The 22,695-nt window shown below is 32.1% G+C and overlaps 2 protein-coding genes across 3 annotated transcripts; one reads left to right on the top strand and one right to left on the bottom strand.

Moving 5' to 3' along the window:
- The first annotated feature begins 4,994 nt into the window (after nt 1-4,994).
- On the top strand, nt 4,995-11,103 carry LOC114265869 (ras-related protein RABF2a). Its single transcript, XM_028206705.2, has 7 exons — nt 4,995-5,400; nt 6,896-6,973; nt 7,072-7,239; nt 7,966-8,014; nt 9,040-9,113; nt 10,247-10,340; nt 10,792-11,103. The coding sequence occupies exons 1-7, from the start codon at nt 5,362-5,364 to the stop codon at nt 10,890-10,892; spliced, it is 603 nt and encodes a 200-aa protein (XP_028062506.1). The 5' UTR covers nt 4,995-5,361; the 3' UTR covers nt 10,893-11,103.
- A 1,277-nt stretch (nt 11,104-12,380) lies between these two features.
- LOC114265868 (uncharacterized) lies at nt 12,381-21,646 on the bottom strand. 2 transcript variants are annotated; one of them, XM_028206703.2, is made up of 9 exons: nt 21,328-21,646; nt 16,597-16,805; nt 16,282-16,370; nt 16,047-16,185; nt 14,881-14,955; nt 14,185-14,306; nt 14,025-14,100; nt 13,595-13,654; nt 12,381-12,732 (listed from the first exon to the last, which is right to left on the bottom strand). In XM_028206703.2, the coding sequence occupies exons 2-9, from the start codon at nt 16,738-16,740 to the stop codon at nt 12,604-12,606; spliced, it is 834 nt and encodes a 277-aa protein (XP_028062504.1). In that variant the 5' UTR covers nt 16,741-16,805; nt 21,328-21,646; the 3' UTR covers nt 12,381-12,603. The 2 variants fall into 2 exon arrangements, with proteins under 2 accessions (XP_028062504.1, XP_028062505.1); XM_028206704.2 differs by lacking the exon at nt 13,595-13,654 and having other exon boundaries at nt 21,328-21,592.
- Between the last annotated feature and the right edge of the window lie 1,049 nt (nt 21,647-22,695).

Raw genomic sequence — 22,695 nt, 5'->3', positions numbered from 1 at the left:
ATTGAATTTAATATGATATAATATTATATTATTTAATTTAATATAATTTAATATAAAATTTTGAATTTAATATAATATAATATTATTGAATTTAATTTAAGTTAATATAATATTATTGAATTTAATTTAATATAATATAATTTAATATAAAATTTTGAATTTAATATAATATAATATTATTTAATTTAATATAATATAATTATTGAATTTAATTTAATATAAATATTATTGAATTTAATTTACTTTAATATAATATAATATAATTTAATACAAATTTTGAATTTAATATAATTTAATACAAATTTTGAATTTAATATAATATAATATTATTTAATTTAATTTAAGTTAATATAATATTATTGAATTGAATTTAATATAATATAATTTAATATAAAATTTTGAATTTAATATAATATAATTATTGAATTTAATTTAATATAAATATTATTGAATTTAATTTAATATAATATAATATTATTTAATTTAACATAATATAATTATTGAATTTAATTTAATATAAATATTATTGAATTTAATTTAATTTAATATAATATTATTTAATTTAATACAAATTTTGAATTTAATATAATATTATTTAATTTAATTTAATTTAATATAATATTATTGAATTGAATTTAATATAAATTTTGAATTTAATATAATATAATATTATTTAATTTAATTTAATATAATATAATATTATGAGGGCAATCTTGGAAATTACTTGTTATATCCCACAATATATTTTGTAAAACAAACATGCATAACATATATCCAATCTTATATATCAAGTCAACAAACATGACTTGGGGGATATACTATCCAATACTTATATCCTATTCATTATATATCCTGACTAAATCCCACATCATATTATATCCTCCATTTTATATCCAACGAAACAAACGGGGCCTTGGACCCTAGGTAAATTTAATTGAAAAAATTGCAAAAATGATAACAATACAAAATAATTATACAGTGATTGAAGTACAAGACATTTTTGTACAATCTAATGCATAACCTGTTTGTTTTCACAATTATTTTGCATTGATACTATTTTTTTTTTCTACAATTATCTCAATTTAATTTAAGCCAACAACTTTTAGCCCATATCGTGCATAAATTAAAAAATATATTGTCCAAATTCTTAAAATTTTTAAATTATTTAATTTGGGCTGCCTATGTTACACCCTTCCTCCCTATCTTTTTTCTATTTATTTTTTGGGCCCCTTTTTGAGGGAGAAGGGTAGATTTGCTATTTATTTCAAGGGGTGGGCCGGGTTGGGTTGCAAATGTAGAAATAGTCTGGGAGGAATAAAAAGTACGTTCATTTTAAATTCCCCGTTATATATTATTGGTCTTGATTGTTTAGTGTTTTAAATGGTGGAATTAGATTAATAATTTGTAGACATTCTAAAATCATGTTTAATTAAGATAAAATTGTATCAATCTAATAATCTTATATTTTGTTTGAATAATAGGATTAATAATGAGAAAATCAATAATTTATGAGATTACTGTATGATTGATTTTTTTAGCTCGATTAGTGAGATAATAATTTTATTAAAAAAAAAATGCTCTGCTTGAAGTATATTATTTTGTTGGTCTTGTTTGTTTAGTCTTTTAATGGTGGAATTGAATTAATAATTTGTAGGCATTGTAACATCATGTTTAATTATGACAAAATGGTATCAAACTAATAATCTTAGGTCTTGTTTGGCTAACTGAATTAATAATGAGAAAATTAATAATTTATGAGATTTGTTTATGATTGGTTTTTTCATTGGATGAATGAGATAAATAATTTAATCTTGTTCACGTTAATTTTGCAATGGATACAAAAATATATTACTTTGAATTATATATTTGTTCTGCATTATTAATTGTAAGATTAAAATTTTTAGGATAAATTACAAATACACCTCCTGAGATTTGCTTAAAATATGAATTACCCCCTATGATTTGGAAAATTCTAAATACCTCCCCGTCAGAATTTTTTATTTAACATAATTAATTGAAAAAATGAAATTTCTAACTGTTCACATATACAATAATAAAATTATTTGAATTATTAATTTAAGTAAAATTTTAACATTATTAAAAATTGTTAATTAACTTGATGATTTATTAATAAAAATATCTATTTGTTATGAAATTAGAAACGTTATGGGGCATATTATAATTTTCTAGAACCACATGAGCTAATTTGTAATTTAAGTAAATCTCAAGGGGTGTGCTTGTAATTTATCCAAAAATTTACTAATTTTGTTAGATAGAATGTCCATCAAAATCTAAGTTGAATAACAAAAATTGCAACCAAACAATTGAATGTGAGTCCTATGGATTAATAATCTCAATTCTAAGCTATAATTCACTCAATCAAACAGACTCTTATGATATCATCAATCCCAAGTGGAATTAACATTCTGAGAGGGGTTGGAGATGCTAATCCAATTTACCTTGGTGATCTAAGTTGTTTATTTTGTAAGATTTATCGAGATGATAAACAATATAAAATTCTAAGTTAATCATATATCAATAACTACATATTTTTTAATATAAATGTAATTCAATCATTTAACTATTAATAACCTATCAATTTAATATTTTACACAAGTACTTTTTAAATAGATATTAAAAAAATGAAGGGGCACTTACTAATAAGTTTCATATACAAAATTCAAAATCCATCTAATCCTAAAATAAAATACTTGTACCAATTAGTTTTACATATTTTTAACTGTTACCGATAACTCTTTTTTATTTTATTTTAATAACTTTAAAAATACTGCTACATCCAACGACTTCTGTCAGACTCACCGAAAACTCCCTGGAATATTCAACATCATCGGGAAATCGCCGGAGCATCACCGGAAGTTCGACGGAGTGTTTTGAGCATCACCGGTAGTAAGTTCGTCAGAGTGTTCTGAGTATCGCCAAAAGTTCGCCGAAGTATTCTGAACGTCACTAGAAAATGTCAAAAAATCATTGGAGACTCATCGGAATATTTAGAATGTTGCCTAAAAAAAAAGAAAAAAAAAGGAGAAATTATAGTTAAAAAACATAACGACAACAAACAACCACGGGAAAAAGATATTATTTTTCAATTTTTGTAGGGTTTAAGAAAATAATCTGTAATATTGATCAAACTGAAAAGTCAGCCTTGAAACTGTAAAATGTTACAGTTTCAAAGCATTATTCTATTAAGCTGGGAAAAAACATGTTATAAAACTGTAAAATTTTACAGTTCTAAAGAATGTTATGAAATTGCAAAATTTTGTAGTTTTAAAGCATGATTCATTTCAGCACCCAAAAAGCTTAAACTGTAAAATTTTACAGTTTTCATCGCTTGTAACTAAAACTTATAAACAACTTATTCAGAACTTGAAAATTTTCTCAATTAAAACAAAAAAAATAGACGTGTGTAACAAAAAAAAAATTAGAAAATTGAGAAATCGAAGAAAATAATAGATATAGAAAGAATATTATACTCCGGCAACTATTTTTTATTTAGATCTACTCAAATCTGAGTAGATCTACTCATCTTCTTTGCCGTCGGTGATGATGAAGTCACGAGTTGATGTCGGTGGTTGATAGTTGTCGATGAACCCTAATCAATGGTGGTCGTCGATCATCAGTGCTTATATATTAGAAAGAGAAAAAGAATAAAAAAAGTGTGATCATCGGCCGTCAGAAATGACAAAGAGAATGAGAGCAAAACGTAGAAAAAAGAGAGAGAGAGGAAAATGTAAAGAATAAAAAAAAGAGTAATGCTAGAGACCCCAAAAATTCTACCAAAAGTTTTACCAAATGTCTCACATGTGGGTCCTACACCCATGTGAGACATTTGGTAAAACTTTTGGTAGAATTTTTGGGGCCTCTAACATTTTTGTAAAAAAAAAAACACACAGAGAGACAGAGAGAGAGAAAAAAAAAACATATAAAACTTTTAAGTCCACTCAAAAAATTGTTAGGTTAAATAGTGCAAACATATTTCAATAAGTTATTTCTCCAAAAATGAACGGTTCAAGGTGGGCCTTAAAATTAGCCCACTAAGCTCAGTACACTTCTCTAATGAGATCACTATGGAAAGCTCTAAAATAGGAAGAATTGATTAATTTTTTATATGAAATTATTATTATTTTGTTTTAAAGCTAAAATCTTCATGAGCTGTAAAGCTCATAGTTGCATCTTTAGGATGCGTATCATATGTATTCGATCTTAAATTGATATAATTTTATTATTAAATTTAGTAATATTAATGGAGAAAATTTTTGAATTAATTAGGGTGTATTTGTAAGAAATTTCTTGTTGAGGACCAATGCACTCTTGAAGATTAGTCAAACTATGATAACAACAAAAATAAATAAATAAATAAAATTATAATATCAATTATAAAATACGTAATCTCGTCACAAATTGACATAATAAAAAATATCATAATCAAATTATAAATTTTTATAACATCAATTATAAAACTTTAGAGTGAACTACTAATATGTCATAATAATTAAACTTAATTCTCATAAAATCTTATTGAAAATAAGTCATAATAAAATTATCACTAAAATTAATTATTGGTAATGATTTTTTATATATCACTAAAAACTAACAATTAGTGACTGTTTTTGTTACGATTTTGATAAATTGTCACCACAATTGAATAATACTGTATGCATCACTTAATAACGTTTTTCTGTGGCGAATTTTTTAAATTATCGTTTGAAAATTAGCTACGTTTTTTTGTGACGATTTTGTTAAATTGTTGTTAAAACTTATAATTGGTTATATTTTTATGACAAAATTTGTAAATTGTTACTAAAAATTAATAATTAATAATTTTTTTAATAGTATTCGATGAAAAACATTATTAATTCTAACATGATTTATTAGATAATAGTCCATCTATTATCATCTATACGGAAGTCCTTTAAAATTTTATGACATTTTATTATATTAATTTATGATAAAATTATATTTTTTAAGTTAATATTACGAAATTTTGTAATAGAATCGCACCAATTTGATGAACTCTTTGAACATAAAAATGGACAAAATGGAATTGACGGCGTCATTGCTCCGCGGAAAACGGCGTGAGAATCCATGAGGTGTTCCTGAGCGATCTTTCCTACACAGAGAGAGAGAGAGAGAGAGAGAGAGAGAGAGGTTGGTTGTTGAATAGAATAGAGTAGCCAAGTTTTGCCCAATTTGCCTTTCGCTTCAAGTCGACACCTCTTTTTTTTCGTCAACGAAAACCTTAATAAAACCCTCTTCTCTGATTTTCCCAATACACATATATATCTTTTTCTCTATCTTCCGATCTTTCTATATATCATCTGAACCAGTCTTAGATTTACATCCATGGCCACCACTGGAAACAAAAACATCAACGCCAAATTGGTGCGTACGTTTTTTTTTTCCAGCTTGTTTCATGTCCAATTTTGTATCAATTCACCGTCTTGATTGGTTTTGGAATTTATAAATGCAAATTTTGATGTGGGTTTGTAATATTTCGCAAGAATTTTTCTTTTCCTGTTCAATTATGTGCTAAATTATGATACTTTTTGTATCAATTCATCGTTTTGATTAGTTTTGTAATTTATAAATGCAAATTCTGATGTGGGTTTGTTATATTTCGCAAAAAATTTTCTTTTCCTGTTCAATTATGTGCTAAATTATGAAACTTTATTGGTTTGGTATATTGGTTTGCGGTTAACTTTTTTCTTCATTAATGATCTGATATTGACTGTCATGAGTCTTTAATTATTCCCTTCTTCTATACTATAGTTTCAACGCCAAATTGGTGTGTACTTTTTGTTTTAATATTTTTTTTTTTTTGGTCTCTCTATTTACCATCTCCAGCTTGTTTTATGTCCAAATTTGTATAAATTCACCGTTTTGATTGGTTTTGTAATTTACAAATGCAAATTCTGATGTGGGTTTGTGATATTTCGCAAAAAATTAAAAAATCCCAGGATTTGATTCTTTTTCTGTTCAATTACATGCTAAATTGTAAAACTTTTATGCTTTGGTATTGGATTTAGGTTAATTTTTCTTCTGTAATGTTATGATATTGACTGTGAGGAAACTTGTGTATTTCCTTCTTTTTAATGTATTTATATACTAGTAGTTGGTGTGTTGTTTTAGATAATCTGTTTGGTTTACCTTTTATCTATTTTTTTGGTCCTCCCTCCCACTCAATCACTAATTTAGATGTGGGTTTCGCTTTATCTGGTTTCTCCCATGCTGTTCTAAAACTTTCTTTATTATTCTTTGACTTTTCGCTTAAAATTAAGTAATTTGATCCACAGGATCAAATTAAGTGTTTTGCATTTTTATGGATGATCAGTTTCACTAATCATGTTTAATGTTCATAGATTATACTGACTTTTGTTTAAATGGAATTGCAATATGGGAATAAAGGGTTCCAAATTACAATGTGTTGGATTGCTTTTTAGTTGTTTTGGAAGAATTGAGGTTGGAGGCATATTGATTTAGAGAGGGACATATTTTGAACAACCGTGTATGCCTTTCAAATTCGCTGATATGAGGCTCTTGAAAACATCTGTAGATGTTGTGTAGATCTTCATTAAGCTGTAATCCGTGAAAAATCAAATCCAAATTCATTATTTGAACTCTGTTAATTCGAACACAAGTCTTGTATTATTTGCTCTTACCAAGATAATACTCTTGAGTTAAATATAAATGTGAAGAATATGTTAGTTAGGGGATATATAAGCCCAACTACGATACTAGTGCAATTGGATTCTTAGAGGGAGATAATTCTATTTTATTCTTCCACAACTCTTCCAATTTTTCTTAAATTTGTCTTTAGCACCAGCTCTAGTTTCTCTCAACTAGATTCGTTTCCTTGCTAATTTGGTTTATTTTTTAGGTTCTTCTTGGAGATGTTGGAGCTGGAAAATCTAGTTTGGTATTGCGTTTTGTTAAAGGCCAATTTGTTGAATTTCAGGTGGGTCCTATTGCTTTTATTGATTTTGGCAATCCAATATTCACATTGGATTAACCTTTTGGACTCTGGATCCTTGCTCTTGTTGTGTGGTCTTGCAGGAATCAACCATTGGTGCTGCCTTTTTATCACAAACATTGGCTGTAAATGATGCGACTGTAAAATTTGAAATATGGGATACGGCTGGTCAAGAGAGATACCATAGCTTAGCTCCAATGTACTATAGAGGAGCTGCAGCTGCAATTATTGTATATGATATAACAAATCAGGTAGGTGCTATCTCTTAAACTTTGGTGTGGTAAACAACGCATTAGAACCTTTTGAAGTATGACGTGTAAACTTTAATTACCGAGCAGCAAACCTTGTGCTTTTCCATTTTTTAAACTTTGAGAAAATGGAAGAAGTATTATACATGTGTGCTTTTACAAATGTTGCACCATTAGACATAAACACATTGTATTGCTAAAGTATAGTAATCTACACACAAGACAACCATGATGTCTCAATTCTAAGGATTAATGGTACTACTGTAACTATGAATATCTGTAGGCCCAATGGTATAATCCCTTGGCCCCCTTCCCTTTTGAAATCCAAGCATGCTCTAATGGGGTTTGAATTCCCAGACAGGTCGGTTGCAACTCTTAAGTTAAACGAGGAAGAGATACCATTATAGCCTTTTTGGAAGTAATAAAACAAAATCAAAACTGTTCATTGATGGTTTCAATTTAAATCTCCACTTTGTCGTGTTTGTGCTTTGTGGAACAATATGGATTGTGTGAGATTTCTGCATTTCTGGTATATGTTCTATTCATTTATTCATAAATATCTCCATTTTCTATTGCCATGTCTTTTTGATATTGTTGGTTGGTTCTTTGCTTTCTACTCTATATTTAAGTTGGATTAGATATCAACCCTTTAGTTTATGACTTACTTGTGTGGTTATTGAAAGTTGTCCGACTTTCGGAGTTGTTAATGTTTAAATCTTTCTTCTGTAGGCCTCATTTGAGAGAGCAAAGAAATGGGTCCAAGAGCTTCAAGCACAAGGTAGTTTTTTCACATTGGTTGTATATCTCATATTTCTTTTTGGGTCAATTACATCAACCTTCATTGGGTTTATGCCTAATTAGGGGGACCTTCTTAGTAATTTCTGAAATTAGGCAGATCTATGGATAGATGATTTGAATCAAGTTTTGATTCCTTTTTTATGCTCGAAGTCATATTTAACATTTCAGGACGAAGTTGAAGATTTGTTAGTTGGCAATATTACATTGATGTCTCCTTACTAAAGTAGAAGGGAAGAAGGAAAGATGGTGTTTTGGTTACCAGTCATTGCCACCCTTGTTGTAGCCATCAGCAATCACCACTATTGCATGAGTAGCCATCAATAAAGACCTAAAACCACAACCACCATTATCAATGCATCTTCTCCACCTCTCTTGGCAAACCACCACCACCACCGCCTCCAAAATTGGCTTCCTCACACCTTATTGCTTATCACCACTGAAATACCTCATCGTCTCAGGCCCTCCTGTAAACAATACTGTCAAGTTATCCGTGAGAGCTCAACCCTTGTTGTAAAAGAAACAATGTTTATGAGCATCTATAGTCATTTATTTACTTTGTGAAAAGGGCTTTCCTGGCTCACATGAATTGCTTGATTGACATTTTATTAGGGTTTGTCAAAGATCACTGCTACGGTGAAAGGGTATAATGTGTTATTGATATAGTAGAGGAGAGGATAGTGTAATATCTTAAATCACTGTGGAAGTTTCTGTAATTATACTTGACCTTAGGGTGGCAGTCTTCCCTTTCTGCAATCTAATCATCTCATGTTGACAGTTGCATATACTCTATTTTAGTTGCATATCAAATCGTCATAGTGATAGTTTAGTACTCACATCGGAAAATTTTGAATACACCTAGAGAACTTTTGGTGTGATCATCTATGTTTCTCTTTGACAACTGTGAATCGAATTGCATTTATTTCATTCATGGACTCTACTTGATTCAGGGGCAAAGTGGCCATTACCCTTCCAAAATTTTAATTTGTTTTATTTTTTTGGAATAAGGTAATTCAAACATGGTCATGGCTCTTGCTGGGAATAAAGCTGATTTGCTAGATGCAAGAAAGGTGCCAGCTGAGGCAAGTATATATAATTTTTTTTTTCCTTTTTCCTTTTGATACTGTTTGTTGGTTTCTAAATATATTTTAAAAATTACTTCTTATTGGTTGAACTCCTAAATACTAGCCATTGATATGTCATGGTGTAAAATCATATTGAATATTTTAAAATCAGGCATGCCTTGACTTATATATTTCAAGAGATTTGAAGAAGAGGACTTGTTTATGATGAAGTTCTACTGTTTGGATGAAATGTATGATGGTACGAATAGGATGGTCTTGAAATTCAGAGGAAGTTCTGTTGTCTATTGGCGAAATAATTGCCGGATTTGTTTTATTTCTTGGCTATATGAGGTGACAGCAGCTTAATCAGTCATATACAAACAACTGTGGTGGTTGACATGCTTTCTTAGCGAGTTAGTCCTTGAAAATTATGCAAGTTAGAAAATCTTTTTCTCTAGAAGTTCCGAGAGTGAAGAGTAAATTTTGAAGTGAACAGAAATGGTGTTCGTCGACATATTCGCTTTTGTTTTGTTCCACAGTCTTCACTCTAGGGACCTTGTTAATCTCTTGCACACTTTTGTATACCAAATGGGTGGGAATAGGTTGTGGGGCAGGGGTTGGGGGAAATTTTTGTCACGGAAGATGTTTAAAGGTTTGGATCATGTACAAGGTGCGCATGCACAAATTTATCACGGATGCATATCATGCATTTTTTAAGAGTTATGCATGTAAGGTTTGATATCCAAAAGGAGGACTAGAAACTCGTCATGAATAATAGTTAATTTACTTTTATGTAGGGTAACTGTTATTAAAAAAATTTGCTTCCTTTTGAATATCAAGAGATTCCAAAACCGCAGGAAGAAAGCATATGGGTCCCTATGATTTAAGTCCATTCATTTTTGTCAAGGGCACACTATTTGATTATGTAATAGCAGATGAACATTTGTGATTAAGCTCAGCATGTGTCTCTATCTCATATTTTCGCAGCCTACTGTGTTGAAACATGATATGCCATAAAAGATGGTTCAGCCATGGACCTCGTTAAAATTTCAATTGTTCATACCCGATTTTGGAAAGGAAATTTGATTTCATTTGAGTGTACCACCACTGTTGCTTATAAGGGTTTTCTTTTATTTATTTATTTATTGCAGGAAGCACAAATATATGCACAGGAAAATGGCCTTTTCTTCATGGAAACCTCTGCAAAAACCGCAACCAATGTCAATGAAATTTTCTGTGAAATAGGTATGTTTTGATCAGCCAAAAGTTATTAACATGTGGTAAACAACTTTGGATATGTGGTATGAGGTGGGTGATCTGCTGGTCCCTTGGTTGCATGATATGTCATGCTGTGCAATTGAGTTTTCTTACCTTACAAGCACAATGTTTGTAGCAAAATAAATTTTACGTAAATGACATATATAGGTTTCTTGAGCTATCAAACTGATTTGATCGGGTTCGTTATTTTTATACCCATAACCGAACCAATGTATTCACAAAAACCGAACCAACCCAACCCAACCCAACCCATTGAGGTTGGGTTAATTTGGTTCTCGAGTTTTTCCAGGTTCCTCATAATAACATAGCTTTACTAATAAACTTCTGCAAATGAGAAATTGCCATAATTATAAACTATTTTTTGATATTTATTCTGTGAATTTTAAATGTTCTTGTTTATCTATATATATTTTTACAGCAAAGAGGCTACCCCGAGTACAGCCTGCACCAAATCCATCAGGAATGGTTCTTATGGATAATAGGCCAGCAGAGAGAACAGCGAGTTCTTGTTGCTCTTAAAGCTTGTTGGCGGCTCTCATAACTCTGAATTTCACTGGTTTGTGTACCATTTGTTTAAAAATGTACAGTGATGCAGTTTAAAGTTTTCGTTTCCACTTATTAGACGGTGTTAATATTCATTTCTCGTGTAATGAAATGTTTTGGTATTGTTTAATTGTGCTTTCAAATACTTTGTGTCGTTTAAAATCAATAAATAAACATATTGAGGTGAGATTCTACAGTGTTTTTTTAAAAATTTTGATTCATGCAGAGTGGTCAAAAAGTAAAAATATATACATAATTGTGTTTTGCTTGATGGAAGGACCGATTTAGTTTGTTTTTGAGTTTTGATTGTGTCATGGTTCATAAGTATATAAGTTGTAGGTTCGTCAAGTGATAGAAACTTAAGATTTTTCCCTGCTGAGATTTTTGGGACTAAGGATCAACATTGGGTCGGTTGGGTCGCAAAATTGGTGCCAAAGTTGGACTGCGGGCTAAGCTCATTGGTCTTTTTTTGATGGAACGGGCTAGATAGGTTTGCGGGCCTGGCTTATGGGTCACTTGTTCATGAATCATTAGGTTGACATTTAGCCCTATACATAAATTTATTTCTCCTCTATTTTTTTTTTTTTTTTCCCATATTTTCCTAGAGGCCACCTCTTACGGGCTAACGGGATGTGCTTCGAACTCTAGGCCCATGTCTACTAATGCCTCATTCTGGCTGAGCCAGCTCATCATGGGCTTGGGCTGGCCAGACCACGGGCTGTTTGAGTCAAATGATGACCCATTGAGTCAAATGAGATGAGACCTTTATTTGGGTCATACAATTCTGAGGTTTTGGGCCTTTTGAGCTAAGTGATTAGCTTTATTTGGGATCATACAGTTCTCAGGTTTTAGTTCGGGACGTTATGATGTAGAGGACTGACAATGTTCGGAAATTGCCATTTTTGATGGGGGTTACATTTTGGCATGGTTAGCTGCTGGCAAGTTACGGTATACTTTTGTTACTTAAGATCAGTGATTTCTGTACTTCCTTTCTTTTGGTTGCCTTCATTTTCTGCTTGTCGTCAATATTATTATTATTTTTTTTAAAACACCCCATTTTTTAGTCAATATTCAAAAGATCGTTTTCATTAGTGTTTTCAAATCTTTCGTTATTTTTTAAACATGAAAACATAAATGAAGAATGATAACACAACCAAACTAGTCCTTAAATAAGTTATGGTAATTGGGAGGAGGGAACTCATCCCATCCTCCCTAGAGATAAGCATGAAACTCCTCCCATCCTCCATAGAGAGACGCAGAAAGGAATAAGAAACGAGAAATATGACGCACAACAATGATGCAAAGTAAAATTGCCTCAAGTGCAAAGTTATTTAGAAGGAAACAATTTTCAACTCAAAAGACAGCCTTACCAACATTACTCATTTCTTCCTCTCTGTGATTCTATTTTCTTTTTGGTGATATACTGATACCTTGGAGAGCACGAGTTCATGACGAATCAAGAAGTAATCCCTGTAAATAGCAAGATGAGTAAAGCATTACCACAAGTATAAACCATCCTGAAAAATTTACAACACTTGATTTCCTTCAAGTCTGCGAATCAAGTTACCTTCATTTCTCTCTAGTTTTTTCTTTCTATTTTTACTCTACCAAATTACACGGAAGAAAAAAAGATTGTAACTGGACATTAGAACGACATTAAGAGGAAGAAACCAGGGCTAGAATCCCGTCACTGCCTCTTTGCAAAAGTCTTCTTCAATCCCTTGATGATCTTCCCAAACCAAATCAAGTTCATGGTAGCAAGTGCAGATGGCACCACAAATACCAAAAGAAAGCCGATAATGTGCATCTTGATGACCTGCCAAGTCATTGAAAGATTTCATTCCATTAGTGTAGAACTTGATGAGAGTTCACATTCATGATCTATTTAGGGAAGTTTGTATGCATTCTAGAATGAAACAAGTTAGAATTATATATGAAATGTAAATTACATATGTTCGCACGTGTGCGAGTGTCACTGAGAGAGAGAGAGAGTTAAAAGGTGAAAAAGCAATACATCTTAGAATAAGCCATCATGGCTTCACTGCTTCTCAGCATGAGCGAGGGAAAGGGAAATAAAATATTTAGTTTTTGTTCATTTTCCCTTGTTCTTCCAATAACCAAATGGAGATGATGATAATAATGGAAGAAAGAGTTATCACTAATTTCACTTGATGAAAAAACTGCAGAGCACACATTCTTTTAGATGCCAACGAAACCAAGGAAATGGGAAAACACAATGTTTGTCTAAGACTCCAAATTCCCATTAATCCAGGTTCTAATATTCTCTTTTCTGTTCCACTGCTTAGTAGCTAATTACAGAATCAAACTTCAAAGATAGCTGTATGTATAGGATCCTTTTGAATGATTGGAAAGCTTTTCAACATGGGTCCTGCTAATCACAGCCTTGTGGGGCTGTCCTTAAGATCCAAATAATGCCAAAATAGTTAGAATCTCAACGCACATTTCACATATCTCCAAACACTGTTACACATTTCTATGCATTTTTCAGACTTTTTTTTTTTTACATCGCATTTCCCTTATCTTTCTTTCTTTTTATTTTTTATTTTATTTAATATTATGGAAGAGTAACATTATCCTAGTATTGCAATCAACAGTAGAAATTGTTAGTTCACATGATTCATGCCCTAATAAACCAGTAAGTCAGGAGGTAGAATTACCTGATCATAGTGCAAGTACACATGACAAAACATGTAAGCGAACAACAAAATTCTTGCAACCTGCATTCCATAATAGCAAACATGTCGAAGGAAACAAATCAAGCAGAAAACAAAATAGATATGCTACTTATCATAAAAATAAAAAAATAAAAAAAATAAAAAAATAAAACTGATATGTTTGGGATTGGGATATATAGGCCTATTTCCCTTAAATCTGTTTGGTGTCCAGCATGGATGGCAAGATTATCTTCTATTACATGGGCATGTCATTGAGTGCACGACCACGAATTTGATCATCTAAAATAGCTCATATTTCTTGGACAGAGAACTTCCAGTTATAGTTCAAACCCCAAAAAAAAAAAAAGAGAACTTCCAGTTACTAAATTAGGTTGTCCATCTGAAATAAAATTATAAATGGATTTTAACTCACCAGCCAAGCAAAAAATATAACCACTCCATTTATGAGATATGCACTTGACCTCTTTAAACCGGCAGTATCAAGATACCTGCATGAGACCAAGTAAGATATGTCAAAGTCAAATGCTTCCAAGACTCGTATCCTTATCAGAGCCTCCATTATTAAAACATACCATCTCATATTGATCTCTGGAGTTGTAATCTCGGATATCAGAACCATGAACGTGTAAAGCTGCCCTTCCCCAGTAAACATAGCATATGCCACTGCAATTGCGGAAAGAGAGTGATGGACAATCTGAAATCCAACGGTACAATAATATGAGCCACATTGAAAAGACAATGAAATGATTATTATACATGTTTTTTGTACAGGCTTTCTGTATGTCCCTTCCAGTATTTGATTTTGTTATATCTAGATAATATGCAGATTCAACTCACTCCAACCAATTGAACGCAATGCTCAGAGTTACCATGGGATTCATGAACAATGCTTTTGAGTTGGAGAGATTTAACAGCATCAGTTGAACGCAATGCTCAGAGTTAACATGGGATTCATGAACAATGCTTTTGAGTTGGAGAGATTTAACAGCATCAGTTGTTTGATTTTACTCGAGAGTTCAATGGCAAAAGCTACCTTCCACCATGTTCGTTTAACCAGATTCCAGAAACATATTTTCACTAATTGGAACAAGGGTGACTATACAGATCTTGACAAGGTGAACAGAAACCAGAGTAAAGATGGAATACATGTTTCAAAAATCACATTTCATAATAGAAATATTTAAACTCGCTGGATTTGAACTAGCATTAGTTGAAGGAAATGAAATATGCTAAACTTGATTTTCTTCCATTGTTGGCAATATACTTACATACTCTATTCCACCCAGAGTAGGGTACATCCACAAAATCATTGCAAGATCAGCAAGGAAGTACCCAACAGAAACCTGTCAAAAATCATACTCAAGTCATTATGTTATGGAATTCTCATAGAGTAAAACACGTCAATCTAGAAGAAGGGAGCCTACAAATGCCATTAAGAAAAGCAAAAAGTACTATACAAATGGAGCTGCATCCTCATATGTTTCAGAAATAGGCAAAACAGTTGTGCCCCTGCCATTCCCGTTTAACGGTTTCTTTAGTTTCTCATTTACAATAAGGTCTTGCCCAAAGGAAGTCACATTCTTGCTTTGCATTAAAGAAACTCATGCCCCTTCTGTTAATGATTAGAATGAAGGTGTAGAATAGGAAGTCTGGAGAACATCTCTACGAGCATCATTAAGAACAAGGCATAAATTATTCCTCACGTGATACCTCAGATCACACAAATTAGCTTCAATCAGATCAACTTGGAAATCCTATGCTTCGAAGAATGGGTGGATTTACTACATCTGAAAAAGGAGGTAGATATAATGTGCTGTAAAGTTAAAGAACCTTGGATGTACCCTAAATGAACTAAAAAAAATTATCATCGTCTTGAATGAAAGATCACTTGGGGAGGGTTTGTCCATCTATGTTACATAGACTTGGGTACGGGTATTGGGTACAGACAAGGGTACATATGTAGAGGTTGGACCCATCAAACCTCAAATTATGGGTAGGGAGACTCAACAAAAAAAATCATATTTTCACATTTTTCCTCATTTTATAGCAATTATACAACAATATATACATACAATGATAAATAAAAATATATAAGACGTGCCTGATAGAAATGCCCAGAAGTCAAGTGTCCGGCATGGGCATTTTTTATTTTAAAGATTCCATGAAACATAGGTCCCCAAAAGAAAATAATAATAATAATAATAACAATAATATAAGATGGTCACCTATTTGGTAAAACAATGAAAAAACTTTGTAACAATTATTATTATTTTTTTTGTGTGCAACAAGTTGTTAGACATACTTAGTGCACTTATAGCCTCCTAAGCATGGCTGTTAATGTTTGAAACCTCCACAGGTAACCATTTTTGGAGTTAAATGAGGGGAGGAAAAATTAAAAAAGTAACAAAAAGGATTTAAGAAAAAAAAGACTTACTCCCAATGAAAAACTTGATATCTGCGAGTGTCTGAATGTAATAAGGCCAGTATGTTGTTGGTCAGAAAAGAGATCTGACCAGAACACGAAGTACAATGACACAGTTGCAATAAAAATTGCATGAACAGTAGAAATACCGCTGCATGATCAATTGAAAAAAAACATAAGAGGAAAATCACAAAAGATTGTTGATATAATAAAATAATGAGTAGACAAAATGTGATTATGCATTCACCGGCTGTTCCACTCAATCCGCTGTAGTTTCGTAAGTGCATTATAGCTCCTGGAGTAAAATGTGCTGATCAACTGGGTAAGATCATATACCTGTACGTGGGAAAATTTATTCAAAACATATCCTAAAAAAACTTTGAAATCTATAGAATTTACCAAAGCACCCAGCAAAAACTGCTTTTACTAGAGATATTGTATGTTAAATGCACATATATATATATATTGCTTCTACCTTTTTTTTATAGAAACAGATAACAAAGCATTTTTTCATTCATTTTTTCCCTTAGGCAAAAAATTAAAATGAAGGTTGGAACAATACCATTTTGCAGGCAAATATGCCCCCTAGGACAGACGTATATGGAATGATAGGATCTGCTAGTAAATAGTTCTTAACCAGCACCTCAGCCTGATTTTGGTAAGATTTGAATGCCATAACCGTCTTTTGCGAAACTTCCATGCTCATTTACTTAAGCCATGATAATTTCCAACCACATGATAATTTTGTTTATGTACTATCCACCCAGCAACCTGGAAACAGATTTCAACAAAGCTCTCTTACATCGCAGCTTTCATCTTTACAAATTAATACATAAGAATTATCATCCATATACACTTTCCATAGAATTATAGAGATTAATGCATATATCAAAAAATATTATGAAACTTTATACCTACTCCTTTTAGGTGATGCTATGAGCCTATGACAGAAGCTGTTTCAACCTCTGCATGCATGAGGCATAAATCCCAAGCTCACCCATTTTCCAAATAAAAAATAATAATAATAAAATTCTATATAGAAACAGTACAACCTATTCAACCATCACTCAGCAAAAATTAAGCAAGATTGGGGAGAGTGTAGAAATGATTTTTGTTTGTTTGTTTTGACATTCTCGCGTTTACAAGAACGTAACAATTGGTCAAAGTTTTAATACTTTTCATTCATATTGTATTAGTGTATTACACAAAAGCATAAATACTCTACTTGATTGCTAAAGAGATGGACAAAAATAAATGAACATTTGGAATCGTATTAGAATAGTGAGTGTTAGCCGGTAGTTGCTGAGGGTGGAGGAGTGAAGAGGAAGGGAGGAGTGAGATTTGAGTAATTGCCACAGTGGATCAATTTTTTTGGCTCCCCATTAATTTGTAAATAACTGCCCCAAATCCCTTTGTTGTATAATTCTTCTCCCTAATAATAATAAGAGTAAATTACATTGACCTCTTTTAGAATTTATGGCAATTACAAAACCTCCCATCACGTTTTTGAAATGACATTGACCTCCCTGCCAGTGTTGTCAGACTAACTAGATTAACGAAATGTGGTTTTTTACAATTTCAACCTTAATGTTTTCTTCTTTTTCTATCCCAAAAATGTACTTCTCCCACACCCTTGCCATGCACCTCACCACACCCAAACCCACCCTCCTGTCAATCCCCAATTCCCAACAGTCCCGTTTTCCTCCTTCAACGATCACCCTTCATACCCATTAATCAATTACACATCGACAAAACTCTCTCACAATATATATATATATATACGTATATCATCCCTTGGTCCATCCTTCAACAAAACTGGACCTGAAAACACTTGTGATAAACCCATGGTTACAATGCATACACACACATATCACTCTTGTTATATCTTGTAGCATTTTGGGGGTATGCATTAATATATATATCAGCTTGAGGCATATGGGTAGGCTGATATGGAGAACGAAGGACCAAGCTTTCAAGCCAAGAAAGCAGGGGATAAAAGACCACTGCTAGCCCCATCCCCACAACCGCCACCGTTGCAAAACCATATCCCTCAACCCTCAGCCATCACTACGAGCCAGCCAGCCACCACTGCATAACTCTCACCCACTATCGTGTTTGATCCACCACGACCGCATAACCCGTACCTACCATCATGAGCCTTCACCACTCTCTAACAGAACTCTCACTCAACCTCTCCCTGTAATAAAGACAAATCTATTAAATTAGTCAATAAAGGATTTTTTTTTTTCTTCCCCCCTTCCAAATTGGACAAGATACTGGTAGTGGCAATGCGGTAGGGGTCGGGCTTGCCCATGGTGGTAGAGGTTGTGTGGGCAGCAGTGGTGGGCAAGTGTTGGTGGAGGTGGTTTTGATTTTGGGACATAAGAAGGGCTGTGGAAGGAGTTGGATGGAAAGCTCATATGGTGTTTGAGGAAATGCAAAAGAGGGGGATTCAAATGGATAATTTTTTGCAACTGTTGTTTTTTAATATTTCTTTTTTCTTTCTTTTCAATGGTTTGATGAATTGCGTAGTTGGTAGAGGTAGTGGAGATCAAAGTTGTCAATTCAAACCGGACAAGGTACAATTTTTTCAATTGGTACGGTACCTACCGGTATTGATATGTTTTCGGGTACAGTTTCAGATTTATAGCAAAAAATATTATATATGTATTAAAAAAAATTTCTAGTAGCAAATAATTTAAGCATTCAAACATAAATATATATGTAAAAGAGGGTTAAAAGCATACCATGCATGAGTGTGGTGTTGATGGCAACGAACAACCCTCACTCACAAACATCATGAGTTGTGTTTATGGGATGAGAGAGAGAGAGAGAGAGAGAGAGAGAGAGTGAAGGGGGTTGTTGCTTCAGGTGTTGTTGGGCGTAGTTTTTTGCATTTTATGTAAATATAGAAATCATAATTCTAATGAATGGGGAAATTAAGTGTAATTTTTGTCTTCTTGTTTGCACACTTAAAATGAGAGCAAAATAGGTCTTGAAGAAAAGTTGCTAAACACCTATGTTTAACCCAATTGATGCAGAAAACATTGTTTATACAGGTTGAGGGAAGTGGAATCCACCTAAGACACGAATTTAGGCAAATCTTGCAAGCACGCTTGAGCCACTATCAAGTGGGTATCAAGTGGTCTCTCATGAGTTTGCCCATTCAAGCACCTATCGAGCGCGTATCATGCAGCTCAGTCTGAATGCACTATGAACACTTTGAAGCACTATTGCCCCCTACACAAACTCATTTAATCTTTATTCTTTTTCATTGACTTAAGATATTATGTATACCAAACCAAACCAAACCAAGTCTTAAGTCCCATCAAATGGGGATGGCTACATCAATCATTTTTCTCCACGTGGCCTTGTCAAAGGCCAATTCATTAGTCAAATTAAGTAAATCGATATCTCTATTTACAACGCTAGCAAACGTTAATCTAGGCCTATTCCGTTCCCTGACACTTCCATCCACCATTACAGTATCGCATCTCTTTACTACTGCCTCTATTGGTCTCCGTTAAATATGACCAAACCATCTCAATCGATTCTCTCTCTCAACTTATCTTCTATCGGTGCTACTCCTACTCATTCTCGAATACACTCATTCCTAATTCTATATTGTCTAATTTTATCACACATCCATCTTAGCATCCTCATCTCAACCATACTCATCTTATCTACATGTTGTTTCTTTGTTACCCAACACTTCGTCCCATACAACATCGCTAGTTTAATAGTCTTTTTATAGAACTTACCTTTAGTCTAGTGGGTATTCGTTTATCACATAGTACCACAGACGTACTTCTCCACTTACACAATCCCGTCTTAATCCTATGGGTCACATCCACATCAATCTCCCTAATTGTTGTGATAATCGACCCTAAATAACGAAAATGTTCACTCTTATACAGTTCTTGATTCTCAATATTCACTTATCCTCTATTTTCATTGTCACTGTTATTAAATTTACACTCCATGTACTCTATTTTAGTTTTATTTATCTGGAATCCTTTAGATTGAAGAACTTTTTTCCAAATCTCCAACTTTGTGTTAACTCCTTCTCTAGTCTTATCCATAAGCACGATATCGTCTGCAAAAAGCATACACCATGGCACGTCATCCTGAATATTTCTTGTCAACTTATCCATAACTAAAGCAAAAATATAAGGATTTAGGGTAGATCCTTGGTGTAACCCTACAGTGATAGGAAATTCATTTGTCTAGCAGGCGATCTAATAGTGGTCACCACCTTTTCATATATATTCTTAATCACATCAATGTAACCTTTTGTCACCCATTTCTTCTCTAACACCCATCATATTATATTCCGAGACACTCCATGAAAATATTTCGTATTTAAATTCAATGAAAAATTCAAAACAACGAAACTCTGAATAAATAAAAAGCCTATTCTCTCATCCAAGAACAAAATTCGAAAATCACACGAGTGGCTTAAAATAGCTACTTCGCAAATTTAAGGTATTTACCCTAGCCTCAGATGTTATAAGTCTTATTTTAGCTCCACATTACAAATATGCAAAGATATTGAACATGAGATACTCAAATTTAGGAGTTTTTGACATTTTATTCTTTCACAGCCTCTGACTCTTAGTAGATTTCCATATGAAACACAAAATCCTTGATGGAAAAAATGGGTCGTACACTAACACAATATTCTCGTGCAATTTTACTTGAGCTTGGGTTGGAGCATGCCTAAAATAGTTATTAAATGTTTTCAATAGTCCGCACTTGGACAAGCAAACCTCCCCATCTAGCCTAGACATCTAGCACACGTTTTGTCTACAGAATTTGCCGACACACTGAATCCTAAATCCTATAGAAATCAAAAGAATATATATATATATATATATATAGATAGATATAATATAAATGTCAAGTTTCGCAAAGGGTTGGTGTGGTGCGGTTTTGGAAAAGACCAAACCACCAATGATGGATTGACTTTATATGCCAACGGTGGCTCACCCAAACCGGCAGGTCGATTGAGCTATACAAGTGGGTTTAGAGAGTTGCTTTCACCCTTTGCAAATTGGACCTCAATGCAAAAATGTAGCAAAACAGAGCTAGCACTACCCATAATTCAAAACAAACACAAATCAGAACTCAGAACCAATAAGCCACTCATCATAATATACATAAAAAATTCAATAACCCAAAAACACATCATTCAATAAATCATTGATACCCATCAAGTTTGACCCCATTTTTACATGAAAGAATTGAAAGAACAAAAAAGGGTATGAGAATGGATTCAAATCAAAGAGAGTACCGTAAATGGGTTTGAGATCAAAAAGAAAGAGGGATCTGCAACGGTGGTCCTCTAATGGTCGTGGTCGATGACTGATCTACCTGATCGATCGTCGCTTTGCGGTAGTGCCTAAGCCTTAGGGAGCAGATATTGGATGTGAGGGTTGCATTAGAGAGAGAGTACCGTGAATATTTGAGATCAAAGAGAAAGAGGCATCAGCAACCTTTGCTTGTAGTTTTTCTTACAAATTTCAAACCAAAGAAAAATGTAAAAAATGGCATTGGGTGGTGGTTGTGTATAGTCAAGTCTATGATAATTTTGGAAAATGGTAAATTTTAATAATTTTACCTTCTTAGATTTTAGATGTTAATCAGATCAAGTCTTATTATGATTTTTATTTGGATGATTTTAACTATTTATTTTAAAAAAATTTTTATATATTTATTACAGTTCTTCCTCACATTTTAGAAATTATATCTCTTCCTGAGGTTTAAAATTTCATTACAGATTCCTCCATTTAACAATTTAATTTTTTTAAATACCAATTTTGCCCTCATTTGGTAAATTACATTGACACCCCTCATATTTTAGAAATTACAATCCCCTCTCTAAGGTTTAAAATAACATTACCAATTGTCCCCTTGGTTAGTATTAGTTGGAAAAAAAAAATTATTGAAAAAAAAATTAATTAGGAAAAAAATTAATTGAAAAAAAAATTTGTTAGTAATTTTTTTAAATTTCTGTTTAAAAACCAACGTAAGTTCATTTTTTGAATTTACGTTTTTTCCTCAAATTTACAAATTAAGACAACTTTTTATAAACTAAAAAAATTATCAAACAAGTTTTTATGACAGTTTTTAAAATTTTTATAAATATAAATTGAAAACTGAAAATGAAATGGTTACCAAACAGGCTTTATGGTAAAAATGTCGTAAAATTAACAAATAATTAAATAAGTTACCAACAAAAGAAATGACTTATCAAAAGATTCTTAGGCTATGTATGATTTGATTTTTAGAATTTTTTTTTAAAAATTAAAAATTAATTTGGTTAAAAAATAAAAAATAAAAAATAATTATCAAACAATACATAGCCTAAGAATACTAAATTCTTAGACTGTGTACCACCAAACACATAATATTTTTTACTTTTTTATTTTTTATTTCTTAACCAAATTAATTTTTAATTTTAAAAAAAAAATCTAAAAATCTAAAAATCAAGTCATATATAGCCTAAGAATCTTTTGATAAGTCATTTCTTATGTTAGTAACTTATTTAATTATTTGTTAATTTTACGACATTTTTACCATCAAGCCTGTTTGGTAACCATTTCGTTTTCAGTTTTCAATTTATATGTACAAAAATTTTAAAAACTGTCATAAAAATTTG

Source organism: Camellia sinensis, chromosome 9 (genome assembly GCF_055761805.1).
Source record: "Camellia sinensis isolate YWXY chromosome 9, ASM5576180v1, whole genome shotgun sequence".
Taxonomy (NCBI): Eukaryota; Viridiplantae; Streptophyta; class Magnoliopsida; order Ericales; family Theaceae; genus Camellia; species Camellia sinensis.
Note: the sequence above shows the minus strand (reverse complement) of the source record. Positions and strands in the feature narration are given on the sequence as shown.